Source organism: Erpetoichthys calabaricus, chromosome 4 (genome assembly GCF_900747795.2).
Source record: "Erpetoichthys calabaricus chromosome 4, fErpCal1.3, whole genome shotgun sequence".
Lineage (NCBI taxonomy): Eukaryota > Metazoa > Chordata > Cladistia > Polypteriformes > Polypteridae > Erpetoichthys > Erpetoichthys calabaricus.
The window spans coordinates 265,369,041-265,388,053 of record NC_041397.2 but is presented as its reverse complement, the minus strand read 5'-3'; the positions used below and the strand labels follow the sequence as shown (position 1 = coordinate 265,388,053).

Here is a 19,013-nt window from a genome sequence, read left to right as displayed (position 1 = left end):
ATTCTGCAGTTACTGAGGCCACTCTAACCTGGGGCCACCCAGAATGTTAAACCAACTGAGTCTCCACTCAATCCAAAACAAAGTATCATTATGTAAATTATGCATGTTGTGTTATCTACTGAGCTAGTGCAATAAAGTTGTTAGATTGTGTTTGATGTCCTGTAAATACAAGTAAGCATCTGGCTTTAGTGGAATAACACACTTTAATTATTTATTGTGTCTGTTAGTTAGTTAGTTCTAACTAGAGGAAGTACTTGAGGAGGGGGGTCTCAATGTCTTGTCGGTCCCATGGGTCTGTCTCTGGATATAGAAGTGTACCCTGCTCTATCCTGGTTTGTTTTCCTATCTATTTTATATTTGCACATAATCAATCAAATATAAAGGTGCTCTGCTTTATCTCTTCTCATTTCTAGGGTCCTGTATTTAATTCCCAGTCCAGTAGTGTAATCTTGGCTTTTCTCCTTGCATTCTGGTCTTCTGCACATTGCATTGGACGGTAAGTCTAAAATGGTCCAGACTGAGGTCCATGTAGGTTCTGAAAATGAATGAATAGCTGGGAATAATATGATCAGTCAAATACTGAATTTAACCGGCAAAATGCAATAAAAAAAATAATCGATAAAGTAAATGCTATTGAACTGTGCCCACACATTTCTTTGTACAGTATGTGTTTGCTCGATCAGTTCCTGTTGCCGTTTCTTGCCCTTCATGTTATTTTGTTCTATATTTAATTGGTACATTATTTATAACTAGCCTGGTAATGATTTTTAAAAAGTTTGAAACCTTTCACCTTATGCATGCCCTCAGTGTTTGGCCCAGGCCTTTCTTCTGTCTCTGCGTGTGACTGAACCTCTCTTGTCTGGTGCTTTCACTTTCCATCACATTCCCGTAAAGACTGCTTCTCACACTCTGTCATTTCAAGGCCTGCCTCCTGTCTGCACTTTGACTACCACCAATGGTAGATGCACCCCCATTAAATATTATGAAAACATTATTTGTATTCTTGCAAATACTTCCCATGTTTGAGACTGTCTCTCATTCTTCTTCCTTTGCCTTTCTCTGGTATCCTCTTGTGCTTAAATATCTCCTGCCTGACATCGTCTGTCTCAATTGCGTTTGATTGAGCAACCAACGCAAAACTGACCTATCAGATTGTTTGGAGGGACCGGACACACACGCACACGCACACGCAGTAGTGTTTTATTATATAGGCTAGCTGTGCTACCCGTCTATGATGGGTTGAACTCTAAGCAATCAAACAAGACCTTGTGTTTCTTTTATTTGCTACATGGACTGTCCATTTGGTCTGGTATAATATTACACGCCCGATCCTTTTCCTTCATGATGGCCTTTTCCTGTTCGCATCGAGCCATCCATGGGATTGTGTCCTGGGTCTTCCCTGCGTGGAGAGTGCTTTGAGTAGTTAGAAAAGTGCTACATAAATGTGCAGTTATTTTTACCGCTTCCTCACGACACTGGTCATTGAATTGTTTTGCTTGAAAATGCAGCGGTGGTTGCTACCACATTGGGCCTGGTTAAGCGACTCTAGCCTAGTCATTTTGGGGTTTTGGTTTCCCAATATGTACATCAATTAATTGTTATTTTCACTCATCCACTACTCACCACGCAAAGCTATCAGTCATTAGCATTAGTGTAATAAACCTTTATTCACATGGCCCAAGTGGATGCAAGAAAGTCGCTATCATGCTGGTCTTACTGGTGATTAATGTCCGACAACAGAATAGACCAATTTTCTTATTCTTTTTTTGGTATTTTTATTATCATTTTGGATTTTTTTGTCCCTTTTTCCACATGTTTTGCCTATTTTTTAATTTTTCTTCCTAAATCTATTAACCAGACAGACACACAGATACAGAGACACTTTGTGCTTTTATTATGGTGGATTCATTTGTGTTGTGATGATCTTCTAACTGAAGATGCGCTTTTGTATCAGACTGAACTGAATTTAATTACGTGACTTTGGTAAAAAAGAAATGAATGGATAAACTGAAACCTTAAATTCAGATAAAGCATTAGTGGAACCAGCAACCACTTCCCTGTAGGCCCACTTGGGCTGTTCTGTGGGCAGAGAGAGCTAGGACTGCCCCGCAATCCCACACCATGGCCAGAGGGAACCGTGAAGTTCAGCCTGTTCAGGTTTTAGGTGCCATCAACAGATCACCAACTTGAGTTGGTCCAATATTTCTAATGTATATTTATCTCACTAACCAACTGTACTACCCGTCTAAGATGGGTTGAACTCTAAGTAATCAACACAGACCTCCCCATTAATGTTTGCAGTGCATCGTGCAATGCATATGTCTCTGTTATATGCCATTTGGTATAAGAATAGTAAAAGCAATGTTAATATTTGTGATGCGCCATCGACAAGTGCAATGCGTTTTATTACTGAAATGTCAGTGAGATGCCATCTTTTGAAATAACAGAGACATAGCAACCAGACGGACAAATAGACAAGACACACAGACACTTCTCCTTTTATCCGGGCAGATGCTACTGAAATTGTGATAAACTAAACTATCAAGGACAATTTTAGAACACTTAGGCTGGTGGGGAAATTACTAGCATGTTGGGGCCCACTGGTGATTCAAGCAGCACAATCCCGAGTTTAACAATGTGATGCAGGCTGATGGTGCAGTCAACCATTGAAAGAGTGGGGAGGGGGAGTCCCCCTTGACATATTGATCAGCACAATTAAAGAAGTGTGACTGAAGAAGCACAAGGGGGTACCCCTTGGTGATTTGAGTAGCATGATTGATGAGCAAAGGGATATCCATTGATGTTGGCATTTCCAGCAACACGATTACAAAGTGGGAATGGGTCCCCCATTGTGTTTCAGGTGGGACAATCACAGGTCTGCAATGAGATTGTGAGGCAAGGCCAATTTGCCCCTCCAGCACACCCCCCTGATCTGTCCTTGGTTGTGATACTATCCCCCCTAAAAACCCAGGGAGAAAAAAAAGGAACATTTTGTTCATATTCTGAACCTCAACCATGTCGACAGGCATTGTACCCTCATTTATGATTGGTCTCTGTAACACTCCACATTCGTATTGCATCCCAAGATTATTTATCATCCATCCATCCATTACACAACCCGCTATACTACAGGGTCATGGGGTCTGCTGGAGCCAATCTCAGCTAACACAGGGCGCAAGGCAGGAAACAAACTCTGGGCAGGGCGCCAGCCCACCGCAGGATTATTTATCATTCATTGGTAAATTTGTAAATAACTTTGTTAGTTGTGTCAAATATTAGAATGATTATTTCTTTTTATCTTTAATGCCTCTCCCTTTTTTTAAGTTTTCTGTTGACATTTATCATTGTCTTGGCCTAGGACATTACACTTGAATTAAAAAAAAGTATTAATTTGTTTCCATTTCTGTAAGACAAATATTTCAGTAAGTAACCAAGAAAATACTTTGAAAGAAAATGCATAACAGCCATAAAAATGAAATTGGAAAAGATCCATCCATCCATCCATTTTCCAACCCGCTGAATCCAAACACAGGGTCACGGGGGTCTGCTGGAGCCAATCCCAGCCAACACAGGGCACAAGGCAGGGAATCAATCCTGGGCAGGGTGCCAACCCACCGCAGGACACACATAAACACACCCACACACCAAGCACACTAGTGATGGGCGGAGTGAAGCCTCATGAAGCATCAACACGTTTGAAGCAATTGTGTCGGAAATCGTATCGAAGCTTCGAAGCATTTGACACTCACCTCTCTAGGGACACCTCTTGGCCATTTGTATTAACAGCACATTTTAACAGTAAACTCTTAGAGCATTGTGGACGAATACCGAATCTCTATGAAGATGTGATATACACCTTTGAAGTCAAAAATTATAATTGGCAATAATGTCAAGCATTGTAAATCGACATACGCTTAGCAAGTAATTATTCTGCAGTAATCTGATCAACGTTGACTAGATACGTTAGGCGCCAGCACGGATTACCGTTGTTTAGAAGTAAATGTATGCGTAACGGTGGCTTGAACAATTACGCCAGTCGGACAGCGCCAGGTCTCGTGTTCAATAACAAACCTGGTCAGCATCTGTCTGGGGATTACAGATTTCCGTTGCCTGATGCGTTTGATAGTTCCGATTATGCGGCAATGCTCCTTGAAAACCTGGTTGGTGTTAGACTTCCAATCGGGAATTTAATCTGCATAATGTACATTCATATTCTAATTCCAATGTAAAACCAGCATATATCAGTATTTGAATTAAACTCTTCAACCAAACTAGACTACATCTCGTGGAAATGCGATTGGTCCATTACTAACTGTCACTAAATTTTGCAATAACTACACTGTAAAAAAATTCTGTAAATTTACATTGAAATTTAACAGCAAAATGCTGTTTTCATGAAATATCAGTAGGTTGCCGTTTTTTACAGTGCATTGTGGGAAGACTTGTTCACTTCAGGTTAGTGTCACAGGTGTCTGGTCACACTTATAGGTAATCTAACTTAGACACCATTAAAATATCCGACTACGCCACCCAGTTTTATTAAGAGACTGGGAACTCCTCAAATTTACCAATAATAGCACACAGGTTTCTTTAAATTGGGCGGTGAGTAAACACACAATGAAATACACAGCAGTAATTTAGAAAAAAGCAACAGTAAGTTCTATTGTACAAGACAATATAAGGTACATTAAAAAGATAAACGAACATAACAGAACCTAAACGTATCAGGAATTAATGACATTTTTTTAAAAGGAAAATACACAGTCCACACTCTAAAAGTCCGTAAAAACAAGAATTGTAGGATACAACCTTTAGTGGTGCAGAGTCCAGTTTGGGCACTGTGTTACCCCAACACTTAATTGTTCATGGATGCACTCTGTTACCCGGCAGAAGGTGTGTCAAATTGTTGACTCCTTGTCAGCGTCTCTTTGTTGTCCCTTTTTCTTCCACTCTGGGCTCCTTGTGTTGCTGGGACCTAGGCACGCCTCATTTCTCGTCTGTCAGCTTCGCTTGGTCCTCTCATGCGGCTTCCCTCTTTCGCTGGACCCACAACTGGCGTCTCCTTGTGGAGCTGTCTCTTCCTCCCTGGAAGTATATGTTGCCGTCCTTGTGCCTCACGTCGTGCCAGCCAGGTACCCTTGTCTGTCTGCGAGCCCCTGTGCCCTGTCCGAGTGTCTTGGCAGCGTTTCCTGTGGACTCTCCCTTCTGCCTTCTGCTGGCCAGCAGTTTATATTTACTTCACCCCTCTGTTGTCAGTCCTGGACAAACAGTTTAATCCATGGCACATCTAAATTGCCTGGGTTTAACAATTAATAAAAACACAAACAAAATGTATGGTTACCAAACATTAATAAGTACAGATATGCTGATTAGGAACCAATATTTCCAAGCCAGGTAAATACAGACATTCTACCAAGGCCAGACTTCAAAGCAGTGATTCTCTTGCAGGACAGCAAATACCATTAATAAATACAGATAGCCTTTTAACTTCTCACCCCCCCTAGTCCCAACAGTGGGTGCCTAATGGAACCACCCAGTGCACAAAAAAAAATGTAAAAGTGTCCCCCTCTGACATCCCCCCAGACTTAACCATTGTCAGTCCCGGACAATCAGTTTAATCTTCTTATTCTCTATAACGGGCTGGGGGTCTCCCCAAATTTTCCCTCCTCGATCGGCGCAACTCCACAGCTCCCCCCTCTGGGACATCACTATTTTCTGTAGAGGCTGGGTTTCCCATTGTCCAAAACCCATATATGGTAAGTCCAGGTGGAGATGGTTCGGCCGTTGGGGTAGCTGAAGTACTTAGTGGAGACAAACAATAAGGCTTTAAAGCATTACGGTGCACATTTTTCTCTCTACCTCCCCCTTCTGGTCTCACTTTATACACCACCCCAGAATCCCCTACCTGGCCAAGCACCACATAGGGTTCTTGGTTCCCCCAACCTGTCAGCTTCCCTTCTCCTTGTCTACCTCTATTCCTCAGCCATACTCTTTCTCCAGGAAGCAATGTAATAGCCTGAGCTTTCTTATGCCAAGCTGTATTATGTTGTACTGCCTTATCCATCCTCCCCTTAGCAGTTTGACTTGTATTGGGTAGATTCTGCAGACGTCCCTTCACCCATTCTTCCCTCGTGCCCCCTCTGGCAGGGACCCTCACACTATGGCAGAAGGCTGGTTGTTTGTATCTGCTGAATCCATTTTCCCGGTGTGCCATGGCATGTCGACACACAGCAGAGCTGTTAGACCCTGCTTCCTGCGTACTGGGGGCTGCTTGAGATAGTACCACTGGTGACTCTGGAGCCTGAAAAACAGCTTGCCAACAAGCAGAGATTACATTCATTCCAATCAGCAATGGGCTTGTCTGGACCTCATCTCGCACAATCACAACCCCTCTTGCAGGTAACTTTACTGTAGCCACCTCAAAATCCATTGTGGCGTACCCTGTATAGGGGATATCCAACCCATTGGCAGCTTTCAGGGTTAGAAGAAACGGGGCCTGCCCAACTTCTATGTTATCTGCAAAATGCTGCTTGAAAAAGCTCTCTTGCATCAGGGTAACCTGGGATCCAGTGTCTAACAGTCCATTTAAGGTTTTCCCTTCAATGGTGACCTGTACCACGGGACATTCAACAATAAGAGGGGATATTGCCTTTCGGGTTTCACTGCCCAACCCTGCTATCTGGCCCACAGCTGCAGGGTTCACAAGTTCAAAAGTAGGGCGCCCACTAGAGGATGGACAGTTCCGTGCCAAATGACCTGCTTGTCTGCACTGATTACAAATGGGCCTACCTTGTGAATCCCAGGCATAACGGCTGTTAGTGTGAGGCCTCCTATCTGGCTGAGAGTGTGCGAATGGCTGGGCAGCATCAACCTGTGGAACTGCTGGCCTCAGTTCCTTCAGCAGCTCCTGAGTCCATTCCTTCATCTGTGTTTTCAGGTCACCCAGAATCTCGGCCTTGAATGCTAGTCTCCAGTCTGCCTGTGAATGAGAATTAGTTGCGGAGAGCTCACCAATAGCTCCGCAAGTTGCTTCCCTGTGTCCCGTATAATTACATTCCCCTTCCAGCAGCAGAGCCTCTTGATGCACTTCCCCATAAGTTTTATCTGGATTGTGGCGCACAAATGTCCGTAGTGCTTGTCGCATCCACTGTCATGGAGGCCCAACAAGAGCTGATCTCGCAGCTGTATATCAGAGGGGGCTTGGGCTGGGCTACGCTGTTGTAACCTGCAATGAAGTTCTCTCAATTTAAGGACAAAAGCTCTGAAAGGTTCGTTAGTCCTTTGTGCACAACAGTAAAATTGGGACATCAGAGTAGCTAATGGGACTTGGTCACCGTATAATCTATCTAGAACAAGAAAAATCTTTGTAACCCTATCTCTTTCTTCCACACTCAACACACTGACTTCCCGTTTAGCATCCCCAGTCAATGCTCCCATCACAATACTGACCTTTTGAGACTCCCCATATTCAGCAGCTTCTAATAACCCCTGCATCTGTTCTTTCCACTCAGCATATTTCAAATCACCTTTTTCCCCACTAAACTTGGCAATCCAAGGTGCACCGGCAAAAATAGGCATCATCATGATGAAAAATAGAAAAAACACAATAAAACTACCCCACAAAATCAATAACTAAATAAAAATGGATTTAAAAAAAATGCCTAGTACTTCCAAGTGTGTTACTCACAAGCCCAATCCTGCCGACTACTGCCAAAATTATGTCACAGAGGTCTGGTCACACTTATAGGTAATCTAACTTAGACACCATTAAAATATCCGACTACGCCACCCAGTTTTATTAAGAGACTGGGAACTCCTCAAATTTACCAATAATAGCACACAGGTTTCTTTAAATTGGGCGGTGAGTAAACACACAATGAAATACACAACAGTAATTTAGAAAAAAGCAACAGTAAGTTCTATTGTACAAGACAATATAAGGTACATTAAAAAGATAAACGAACATAACAGAACCTAAACGTATCAGGAATTAATGACCTTTTTTTAAAAGGAAAATACACAGTCCACACTCTAAAAGTCCGTAAAAACAAGAATTGTAGGATACAACCTTTAGTGGTGCAGAGTCCAGTTTGGGCACTGTGTTACCCCAACACTTAATTGTTCATGGATGCACTCTGTTACCTGGCAGAAGGTGTGTCAAATTGTTGACTCCTTGTCAGCGTCTCTTTGTTGTCCCTTTTTCTTCCACTCTGGGCTCCTTGTGTTGCTGGGACCTAGGCACGCCTCATTTCTCGTCTGTCAGCTTCGCTTGGTCCTCTCATGCGGCTTCCCTCTTTCGCTGGACCTACAACTGGCGTCTCCTTGTGGAGCTGTCTCTTCCTCCCTGGAAGTATATGTTGCCGTCCTTGTGCCTCACGTCGTGCCAGCCAGGTACCCTTGTCTGTCTGCGAGCCCCTGTACCCTGTCCGAGTGTCTTGGCAGCGTTTCATGTGGACTCTCCCTTCTGCCTTCTGCTGGCCAGCAGTTTATATTTACTTCACCCCTCTGTTGTCAGTCCTGGACAAACAGTTTAATCTATGGCACATCTAAATTGCCTGGGTTTAACAATTAATAAAAACACAAGTTAACAAAATGTATGGTTACCAAACATTAATAAGTACAGATATGCTGATTAGGAACCAATATTTCCAAGCCAGGTAAATACAGACATTCTACCAAGGCCAGACTTCAAAGCAGTGATTCTCTTGCAGGACAGCAAATACCATTAATAAATACAGATAGCCTTTTAACTTCTCACCCCCCCTAGTCCCAACAGTGGGTGCCTAATGGAACCACCCAGTGCACAAAAAAAAATGTAAAAGTGTCCCCCTCTGACATCAGTGGTCGAACAACAACAGTATGTCACTGTTATTTAACGGTATTATATCATATTTTTCGATTTGTGCGACGTGTATTATCACCACGAGGTAGTTTGCACCTTTATCTATGTTTGTCATATCTTTAAAAATATTACATTGGAGTTTTTATAATGTTTTAATCAGACAAAGCAATAATTAGTAAAAGTCATGCAAAGTATTTCTAAAAATAACGTTATAAAAACATGTGGGTAACGGATCAATTAAAACAGAGACCATCGTCGTAGCTGGGTGGCTACACACAGAAAGCAAAGTGTTTGAAATTCAAAAATCTGCGCAACTGCCATACTACATTAAAATTGCCATCGTGTTGCTAACAGGTAAGAGTTCGCTTTTATTCAAACTGTTCATTTGACTAAAAATCTGCAACTTTCTGTCGAAGAGTGTGGGAGGAGCATTGTGGAGTTTTTTAAAACCAGGCCAACTAATTCAGAAGTTAAGGCAGTTCTTTCCAAGGAGGAAGCCATTGATTCAGCCCATCTCATTGTTCAACTCCTAATGGCTCACTTTGCAGAGAATCAAGATGGGCTTATTCTTCCAGAAAATGTAAGTTATTCTTTATATACATTGTTATTAGTTCTTACCATACATTATTATTAGTTCTTACTATGAACAAATGTGTAGGAATGGTTCAATCAAATACTTATAGGACTCATTTGACTACAAATTTTAATATTTGATATTTTAATAAAGAAATTGTCTGTTTGTCTACACTGTGCAAGAAAATGGTTACATTGAAACTACAAAGGCACCATTAAGTTAATATATAGGGCTTTGATAATTTATTGTCTTAAAGCAATCTAATTCCATATAACTGAGTGAACAACCAAAAGAATTTTTTTTTTTTTTTTTTTTTTTGCTGTGCATCTAGAAGTCTTCCATTTTGACTCTTATTCTGTGCACTGTATAGACAAACAGATATTAAATGTTGAAAATATGTATTTTGTGTCAGTATTAACAAAAAGGTAAATAAGTTAAGAAGTATATATTTGGATAAGCTATTCTTGTTTTAATAGGTACATTGTCAAATATTATTAGCACATATGTTTTTTGGAGATGTTAATTTCTAATTCTTATCTTTAACAATAGATGTCTGCCACCTTGAGAAGACTGGTAACCTACCTGTGACTCCTCGATTGATCCTGCTTGGTAAGTATATGAAATATGACATGTCTGCATGTTCACTAAACAAGGATCACACTCTAGGCTGGCTGGCACAACGTTTTACCATTAGGAGAACATCCATCTTTATGTGCCTCATTCTGGCCACTGTATAAAAAAAGTTTGATTAAAGTGTACTTTTTTAAACTGAAGAAAATATTTTATGTGATGCCTGAACGAGTTTGTGCTGTTTAGTTTGCATATCATAACCTTAGTGGCTTGTTGGCTAAAATATTGAAACTGCAAGGTTTGTTGTCTTGGAAAATATGAATATTATAGGATTTTGTCAGGGCTTGCATAATTTTCTCACTGCCTTTTCTATGTTAGCTCTCCAAGGATAATAGTTTATAACATGATCTGTACACTCCTTTAAGGTCCAAGTGATACTCAAGGGCAGTGGATGAAACAATGGATGATCATTGCTTGGAGGGCAGAATAATCTGCGAGGGTGTGCAACCAACCTTTCTCACTGGACTTGCTGCTTTGTTTTCACTGTATTACATCTTCAACCTGCAATATCAAGAGGAAGCAGCATCCACACTGGAATTCCTTCAAAGGTAAATTTATTTTTGTCTTTCAATAATATGGTAATAATAGTATTTTTAAAAAGTAAAGTTAAAGTTTCTGGGTCTTTAAAGGTTTAAGCTGTAAGTTTGGTAACACTTCATAACATTAGCTAATGTATTAAATAACCAGCTGTTACACTACTGTGTAAATCTTTTAAATCTTGTTTTATTATTAAAGTTTTAAAACATTGATCACAGAAAGTCTTCCCTTACTATTTTTCAGACAATTTGTTGGAATAAATCCAGAAAAAGGGACCAAGGCTGCAAAAGGAAAAGTGACATCTAAAAAGATTGGGAAAACTGTTCAAAAGAAGACCATGACAGTCAATCTGAAAGTGTCAAATCTTTTAAAAACATTGATGGACTTTGAGTGGCACTTTATTTAAAATTTTTTTTTTACAGTGGTTTGTATATACTGTTATATATTTTTTAGTATTCTACTTTTTATATCCAGAAAGGACTGGTGTTTGATAAAGCCTTTTGTTGATTTATTTTATATATATTTGTCCCTGAAGCTTGATTTGAAGCTTGTTTATTATTTAATGTCAAGTTGAGGCATTTCGAAATTGTTTTTGTTTTCTTAAGCCATCTTTGTATTTCTCCATGTTATGGCTGCTTATTTGTTGCACCATAGTTTATGCACTCCAAAATATGATGGCTTGCATTTTTCACATTTTTTGGCAAAAAAAAAAAACAGCTTAACAATTAATATAATGTTAAATGGAAATAAAGAAGGACTAAAACAATAAGTTGGCCTTATTTATTTTGTTTTACACAAATATAAAATGCAGGGTGTAATAGCATTTGCAATTTAGAATAATTGGGTTGCGATTAAAATGTAAATTAACAGCTATATATTGCTAAATAACATTTGTATGCTGTAGCTAAAAAAACAGTATCCTGCTGCTAAATAACAGTTGTATGCTGTTGCTAACAAAACAGCATCTTGCTGTTAATTTTAATAACAGTAACCCACTGTATTTTAACAGTGCAATGCTGGCAACCACAGCTGCCAGTAGATTACCGTTTTTTTACAGAATTTTTTTTTACAGTGTACTGATACGAACTGGCGCTACACATCCACATCATCACGTGCATTGGAAATGAGACGCTGAGCTTTTGACGCACAAATGTTTCAAAACGACACCTTGAAACTTGTTTAAAAGTGCACGTGAGATGATGAAGGGGAGGTAAAGCCAAATGTCACTGAGATATGTCGTGTGTTACTTTTATCAGCACTGTCAATTACTTCACCCCATGTTAGCCTTGTTAATGACGACGCTGTAGACTCTTCATCGATTGATACAGACGCCGACATGAAGATCTACTAATGCACTGGAAACAAAGAGCAGGCAGCTATCCATATTTATAGTAATTTCAAAAAAAATCTGTCTTTGCCGAAAACATTTATTCTTGTTTACCGTAAGAGCAGCCCATACTAATCATGTATCTCGAAGCATGCGCAAATAAGACTTGATACACGTATATCACCTAACGTTCAAAGTACAAGACCTGCAGTTTACCTATTGTAACATAATATAGCTAATACAACTAATGAAACCCTCTACGTTAGCTAGATCTACCATTTCATCATACACATGAAACAAGACACATATTTTCATTAGATACATCTTGATCACACTGCTGCCTCACAGTAAGGAGACCCGGGTTAATTTCCCGGCTCCTCCCTGCGTGGTGTTTGCATGTTTTCCTCGTGTTTGCGTGGGTTTCCTTCGGGTGCTCCGGTTTCTTCCCACAGTCCAAAGACATGCAGGTTAGGTGCATTGGAGATCCTAACATGTCCCTAGTGTGTGCTTGGTGTATGTGTGTGTCCTGCGGTGGGCTGGCATGCTGCCCGGGATTTGTTCCTGCCTTGCGCTCTGTGCTGGCTGGGATTGGCTCCAGCAGACCCCCGTGACCCTGTGTTTAGATATAGCAGGTTGGACAATGACTGACTGACTGACAGACATATTGAACATTAATGCAGTAATTATAGCAGTAATAATGAACCTGAGGAAGAAAAGGAATATTTATGAGAAGGGACAGAAACAGTGATATCGTAGCAAACAGTATAAAAACAACATATAACACAGTAAATAGAACATATAGAATATCAAACAAGATATTACACTTCACCAGCAACCACCCGGTATCTCATAAACGGAGCTGTGTTAAAACTCTATTCAGAAGAGTCCACACCCACTGTAATACGAAGGAAACAAAAATGAATGAGAGACGCTATCTCTTCCATCTTTTCATTTCAAACGGATACTCAAAAACATTCGTTAATCGGAGCTTACACAGAAGACGCCAAAAAACTCAGCAAACAATTGAACTGAATCAGAACTCCCACCCCACCTGGCACTCACTTCCTTATCACCACAAGGTGTCAGAAGGTACAGCGCACATCCTGGCCAAGTCAGGCGTCAGAATAGCACACAAACCCACGAACAATCTGCGCACGGTCCTCTTTAATGCTAAAAACAAGAAATCGATAGCAGAAACACGAAATGCACTTTATAGTATTCCACACAGTTCTTGCTCAGTGGTATACATAGGACAAACTTCAAAAAGAATCGCAACACGTATACAGGAACATCGCAATGCCGTCAGAAGAAAGGACTCACTTTCATTGATCTACACGCATACTAAATCAACAGACACTTGGACGTAAATCCAGCATATGTAAACTTAAGAAGAACATGTTCATAATAAATAAACTGTACACCCAATACCCCCCCCATCACACTGATTTAGCCACCCCCATCCACATAATGTTTTGCTATATATTGCCTTTGATTCTTGCAAGTCTAAACTCTGATGAAGACCCCTGGCAGGGGTTGAAAGCTCAGGAATAAAAACTACTTTATGATACATGATACATTTTTTCTCCCTTTGTGGATCTCCAGCTGCAAATATATATATATATATATATATATATATATATATATATATATATATATATATATATATATATATATATATATATGTTGATTTCTATATTCAGTGAATACACGCATAACACTGTTCACTATAGAAGTGAGGCAGTGCAACACAGAGACTGAAATATTTATGAGAACAGCCAGAGTATTATGGTGAAGGAAGTGTTTTGAACCATATTAGTACAGCTGTTCTTATGCATTCTAATAGTCAGCATTTTAATATGCAAAATTTGTCATTTTATATTTTGACACTAAGTAATGTACTGCACAATAATTTCAGTTGTGTTGATGATCCAGAAAGATTTGTTTCACCAATCACAACTCTGTTGAAATTTTGTAACCCAGTGGTGGAATATGCAGTGTAATGTAATTAATATAACTTCCTAACTCCCGGGTCGAAGCAGTAAGCTGACATGAGGAGTGGAAATGTCCCGCCCCCATGCATTGCTGTTCGAAGCACTGAGCAGACATGCGTAGTACTGAGATTGCATCCTGATGGGGTGCCGAAGCCTCAGACATGCTGAGTACTGAGATCGTGACGTGACACCGAAGCCTCTGACATACGCACTAGGTTAACTGAGGCTTCGAAGCCTCGAGCAGATTCGAAGCCTCAGACATGCATAGTACTACTGAGATTGCGTCATGACGGGCTTCGAACGGGGATTTGAGAGAAGGGTATTGCTGCAGACCGGAGATATTATGGGCGGATCTGAAGGCGGGATAACTGTAAATGGAAGTGGATAGTATTGGCTAATTCAGAATTTCAACGAATGAGTTTGTTGTTAAAGTATGACAATCAAAAACTCACTCAACGTTTGAAGTTGTCTATCAAGTATAACTTCCACCAATCTTTTCACAGGTAGTGATCCCTACCGCTTTGAGGTTCCGCCTCATAGAGTTTCTTTTGAAATAGCAGAAGCGAAGAAACTCTATTAGACCAAAGAAGAAGCGACGAAACGAATTGTTTGTTATTTCTGACAATGGAAGTAAGTTTGCTTCTAAATTTAAACGTATGAAATTTGCAATTGCTAAGTTTTCTTCGTGTTTTTCAAACAACATTTTGTTTCGTCGTTGTGATTGTACATTTGTATAAATATTAATATATATTGTATTCACGTTTGTATTAATAATCATTTTCGCTGTAGTAATTGATGCATATTCAGTGCTTGAAGTGGCCCGGCACTCAGCGGTGCCGGCAAATCTTCAAACGACGCAAAGCAAGTTTCACGGGCAACATCCACCCATACCCACCCCCTCTCCGGTGCTCAGTGGAATGCTAGTAGATCACCGCCAGTAGTTTGGTTCCCTATTAATTCTGTGCATATTTACATTTGTGAGATGTTCGATTAAAACGCTGTAATGTTATTTTACATTTTTTTAAACAGGATCATATCACGATCAAAAATACCACAGACATTCCGTCCATACTTCAAATCTTCAGATGTGTTTTTGTGCCCTTTCTGTCATCCGTGACTGTATTCTTCACGCTCGTATATATGAGCAAATGAACACTTGCGAGATCACCGCAGAACAGCAGTTTCCTACGGAGGTACGTGTATCCCACTTTTCCCATTAACCCAGGCTGAGTATGGGTGGTAAATATTCAGTGTTTCCTTTTTGTTTTGTTAACAATTTATCCCATAATTTTATGTGGCCATCTCCTATGGTCTGGTTTAGTGGGTGCCAAATGACCTGTGCCTTGTTAGAATAATTTACAGATATTGGTACTTGTTCTGAGTGTACCATTGCTGAGTGCCGGTGCGGGTACCCTGCTTTTGGAGACGCGCCTTTTTGGGATGCTTGGACAATCAAAGGTGACACCTCACATCCAACCAGGGGAAAATAGTTTAAATAAGCTTGGAATTTTACATTTTTTAATGTCTAAATAAGTTCATATAGTGTCACTTTAAATACACCAGTGTTTGTTTTGGTGTATACAGGTAAACTTTTACTGGCACTCTTTTTTTTCTGTTAAATGAATAACATCAATATTTTAATGTCTAAAAGTCAGGACCAAGAAGATCATGGCAGCAGTGAACTCATTGAGGAATATACTGATACAGCCACACCAAGGTATTAATGTAGAACTTAGTCTACCACTGTGGTTTGATACTTCGTTCAACTTGAGTAAAAGCATTAAAATTGAACATGGTATGAAGGATTGTCATAAGCTTTTTGACCCGTTGTCACATGGGGAGTGTTAGATTGGTTATTTTGATGGTTAGAATAAAAATATCTTCAAAGCTTTTCTGTGACTTGCCTATTACTTTAGCCAGTGTCCGGACTGGTGCAATCATAATACTCTGAAGTAATGAATGTATTCAGAAAAGCTATTGAGATCACATCTAACAGGAGTTTTTGTAGTGATCCACAGAGTAATCCTCACAGTTTCAACTGTCTTCCAATGTGTCCACTTTTCCGAGAAAACACAACTGTTCAGACCAAAACCAGACAGCTTGCATAAGACAAATACTACATGTGACAGTCTGATGCATTTATTTATGTGTGTCCACAGTGTAGGAGAGCAGGCTGGCTGTGTGGCTGCAGAAGGGCAGCTGACTGAAGAACAAGTGGCTCAGATTTTTGCAGCTGCAGAGATCAGCAAGGCCTACAGGAGGACTCATCATGAAAAACTGTTAGAGTTCATAATAAAGGACCATGGAGCAGATGATCACTTGCTGGTAACTTAGTTCAGATGACAAGTAAAACTTTGGTATTGTAATCTATCTGGCAGCAAAGAGCTATGATGACTTTATAGTGCCAAACACTTGTATTTTCTTGTCCAACAGGCTGTTGTATCTCGTAAGGTATCGTCCAAATGGTTAACAAATTATGAAAATCCTAAAGGTCACCAGGTAATGACTTATATAGAAGATGAGGAGCTGATAGATGGCCTCTACAACTTCTTGGATGAAGTGCTGTCAAGAGCTGTAGGCACTTTTGAGAGGATTGACAGAGTTCGCATCATTCTGGATGTGCTGATGCCAGAGGTTAATTAGCCTTCGTAAATCTCTAATGAGTACAGAAAGTGTGTCTATGAGTAACATCCTCTCTTTTGCTGTGTTTTTGATGGGCTCTTATTAAAGCTGTACAAACAGTTGAGAGGATTTCACTGCCAGAGACAGAAAATCTGTTCATGGATGGACCAGCATACAGTGAGTGGTACGTCATGTGGAAAATAAACAGTCCTTTCTTTTTCTTTTCAGCGCCATTATTCTGTTAAACAGAATACCGTATAGTTGTTGTGAATTTAGACAAGAATATAAACTAAATATATATAAATGTGAATATATATGTTTAAAGTGACATTTAAACTGTACATTAGTACATTTTTAGTATTGGTAAAATTACATTTAGAAGTATGCCATATGTAGCATTTATTCTAAACTTTACAAGGTCAAGAAATGTGGTTTCAAATGACAATTGCAGAAGTGTTTCTGGTTGGTATGATTAGAATTTGTTCATTTGTGTGGTTGTTTTTGTTTTGTTTTTTTAGTGAGAGGGAAGAGTTTGACAAACTGTACTTGTTTTACAACAGTTGGAAGCACAAGGAAAGCACCACTGAGGCATTTAAACTCAGGATTACATCTCAACCCTACTCAAATAAATGTGTCTCTTTCTGTACTTCTCTTTTGCCTTTTTTATTTCTGTGTGTTAAAATGATTGTGCAAAATAAAGTTGTATATATTTAATGTAACTATTGATGTAAATAATAAAGGACACTTTCTGTTATTGTTAAAGATTGTTGATTAAGTTCTGTATAATTGCGTGTCTGTTTTTAGACAATTGATGTCATCTGGATTTTTTCTTTAATTGTTATAACTTCTTTGTACAGTTGTTATGTATTTTACATTGTTGTTTTATTTATATATAATTTATAGAAGCGGGCATGCTGTTGTTTTAATACTTCAGTGTATTTCTTGATCAGTCTGTTTGTTAAATTTAATCTTTGTGAATTCTTTCTTTCAATTCAACTGACCAATCATTATTGATAATTGTAAATATTTCTTGAAATTGTTGAACAATTTATATTGAATAATTATTAATAAAATCTTGTTTTTGGTAGTGATAATACTGAGTGTTCTGTTTAAGTGGTGCTGGTCCAATCACCTTGCGTATTAACACTGATAGATGTGACCAGAGCCTCCACTCGTATCCACATGGTTACAAATGGTGTGCACTTTGCTAGATAAAATAGCTTGGAAACTGAGCGTCCTGATCAAGGCTTTGCTGTTCACTTACAAACTTACTCCAGAATAATATGGTTCTTACTTATCTTTTATTAGGAGTCACATTTTCAATAACACTTGCATTTTTAACTTAAAATGCAGGTTTTACATATGGGAACAAAATTAAAAGAAAAGGATTGTATACGCCTGATAAATAGTCAAAACTTTTGAAGTTCAGTATTCTAAAACCATGACTCACAGCTAGGACCTTGTTGTTCTAAGGCAGTGCTCCGCAACCTTTTCTCACCTACGACACACCAAAGTTCTTCCTAGAATTCCGCGGCACATCAAAAGCCAAAATATATAGCAGTGCCGGGAGGGGGGGGGGGGGGGGGGGGGCTTGGCTTGATCCGCTCCGAGCTCCAGCTATTTAGGGGCGTCCAAACTACGGTACTTTCCTTTTTTTTTTTGTTCCTTGAGGAGGCGCAAAAAAAAATTTCTTTCAGCGTTGGGGTGTCAAATTTTTCACCCCCCTGGACAACATGAACTCCAGCTACGCCACTGATATATAGATATTAATTTAATACACGAATTTTACAATAATTTTTCATTTTTTATTATATGTATACATTTATTATAAGTATACATACATAAAAAACTATACTATATATACTTTTATGCAATCTTAATAATTATAACATAATGACTGATTAATGTGATACCTTAGCTTGTTTCAATGAACACAAAAGTTTTATATTCGGCTCAATATTTGACAGCGCAACCCGAAGTTCTTGGTCAAGATCTTTTAAGAATGACCGCTTATCATTTTTAATTAACACATGAGTTGTTTGTCTTTTTTGGCGTAACTGGGATGGTTTGAATTTAGATGGCGATTTAGTTTGCTGGGTGCCATTGCCTCGTTTGATAGCTGATCGCCGCAAATGATGCATTGTGGCTTTGCAGCCGTTTCGTCACCACACCACGAGAATCCATATCGAATGTAGTCTTCGTTGTACTTCCTTTTCACAATTTTGTTTTTTTTGTTTTTGCAACACTTGTGCTGGGTTCTTCATCATCTGTACGTGAAGACGAATCTTTTCCACGTAAAAATGTATCCATATTTAAAGGGGTATAAAACTAAATATGAATCACACGAAGAACATTAACCGTACACAATTCAGCAACACAACTAATAGTAATGAATGATAACTACTGTTGCAAGACAAGTGAATGCGACGTAGCACGACTAATACGTCGGCTTGAATTGAATCTAGGTGAGGGCACGGAGCGATCTGCCTA

At 39.4% G+C, this 19,013-nt stretch overlaps 1 protein-coding gene and 1 long non-coding RNA gene across 4 annotated transcripts in view; both read left to right on the top strand.

Annotated features, from left to right (window-relative positions):
* Positions 1-17,427, top strand: part of LOC127525802 (PWWP domain-containing DNA repair factor 3B-like) — a 202,652-nt gene extending 185,225 nt beyond the window's left edge. The window contains exons 1-4 of one of the 3 annotated variants that reach the window (XR_007934810.1): positions 15,105-15,618; positions 16,061-16,226; positions 16,335-16,707; positions 17,042-17,427. Coding sequence is in view for 1 of the 3 variants with exons in the window: in XM_051926775.1 (XP_051782735.1) it covers positions 15,521-15,618; positions 16,061-16,226; positions 16,335-16,544 (474 nt within the window). In the remaining 2 variants the exon portion in view is untranslated. Of the gene's footprint in view, positions 1-15,104; positions 15,619-16,060; positions 16,227-16,334; positions 16,796-17,041 lie in introns of those variants that run through there. The other 2 variants (XM_051926775.1, XR_007934811.1) reach the window with 2 other exon arrangements.
* On the top strand, positions 1,242-11,392 carry LOC127527621 (uncharacterized). Its single transcript, XR_007934813.1, has 3 exons — positions 1,242-10,025; positions 10,412-10,594; positions 10,827-11,392. It is a non-coding gene; the product is annotated as an uncharacterized LOC127527621 (long non-coding RNA).
* Positions 17,428-19,013: the final 1,586 nt, after the last annotated feature.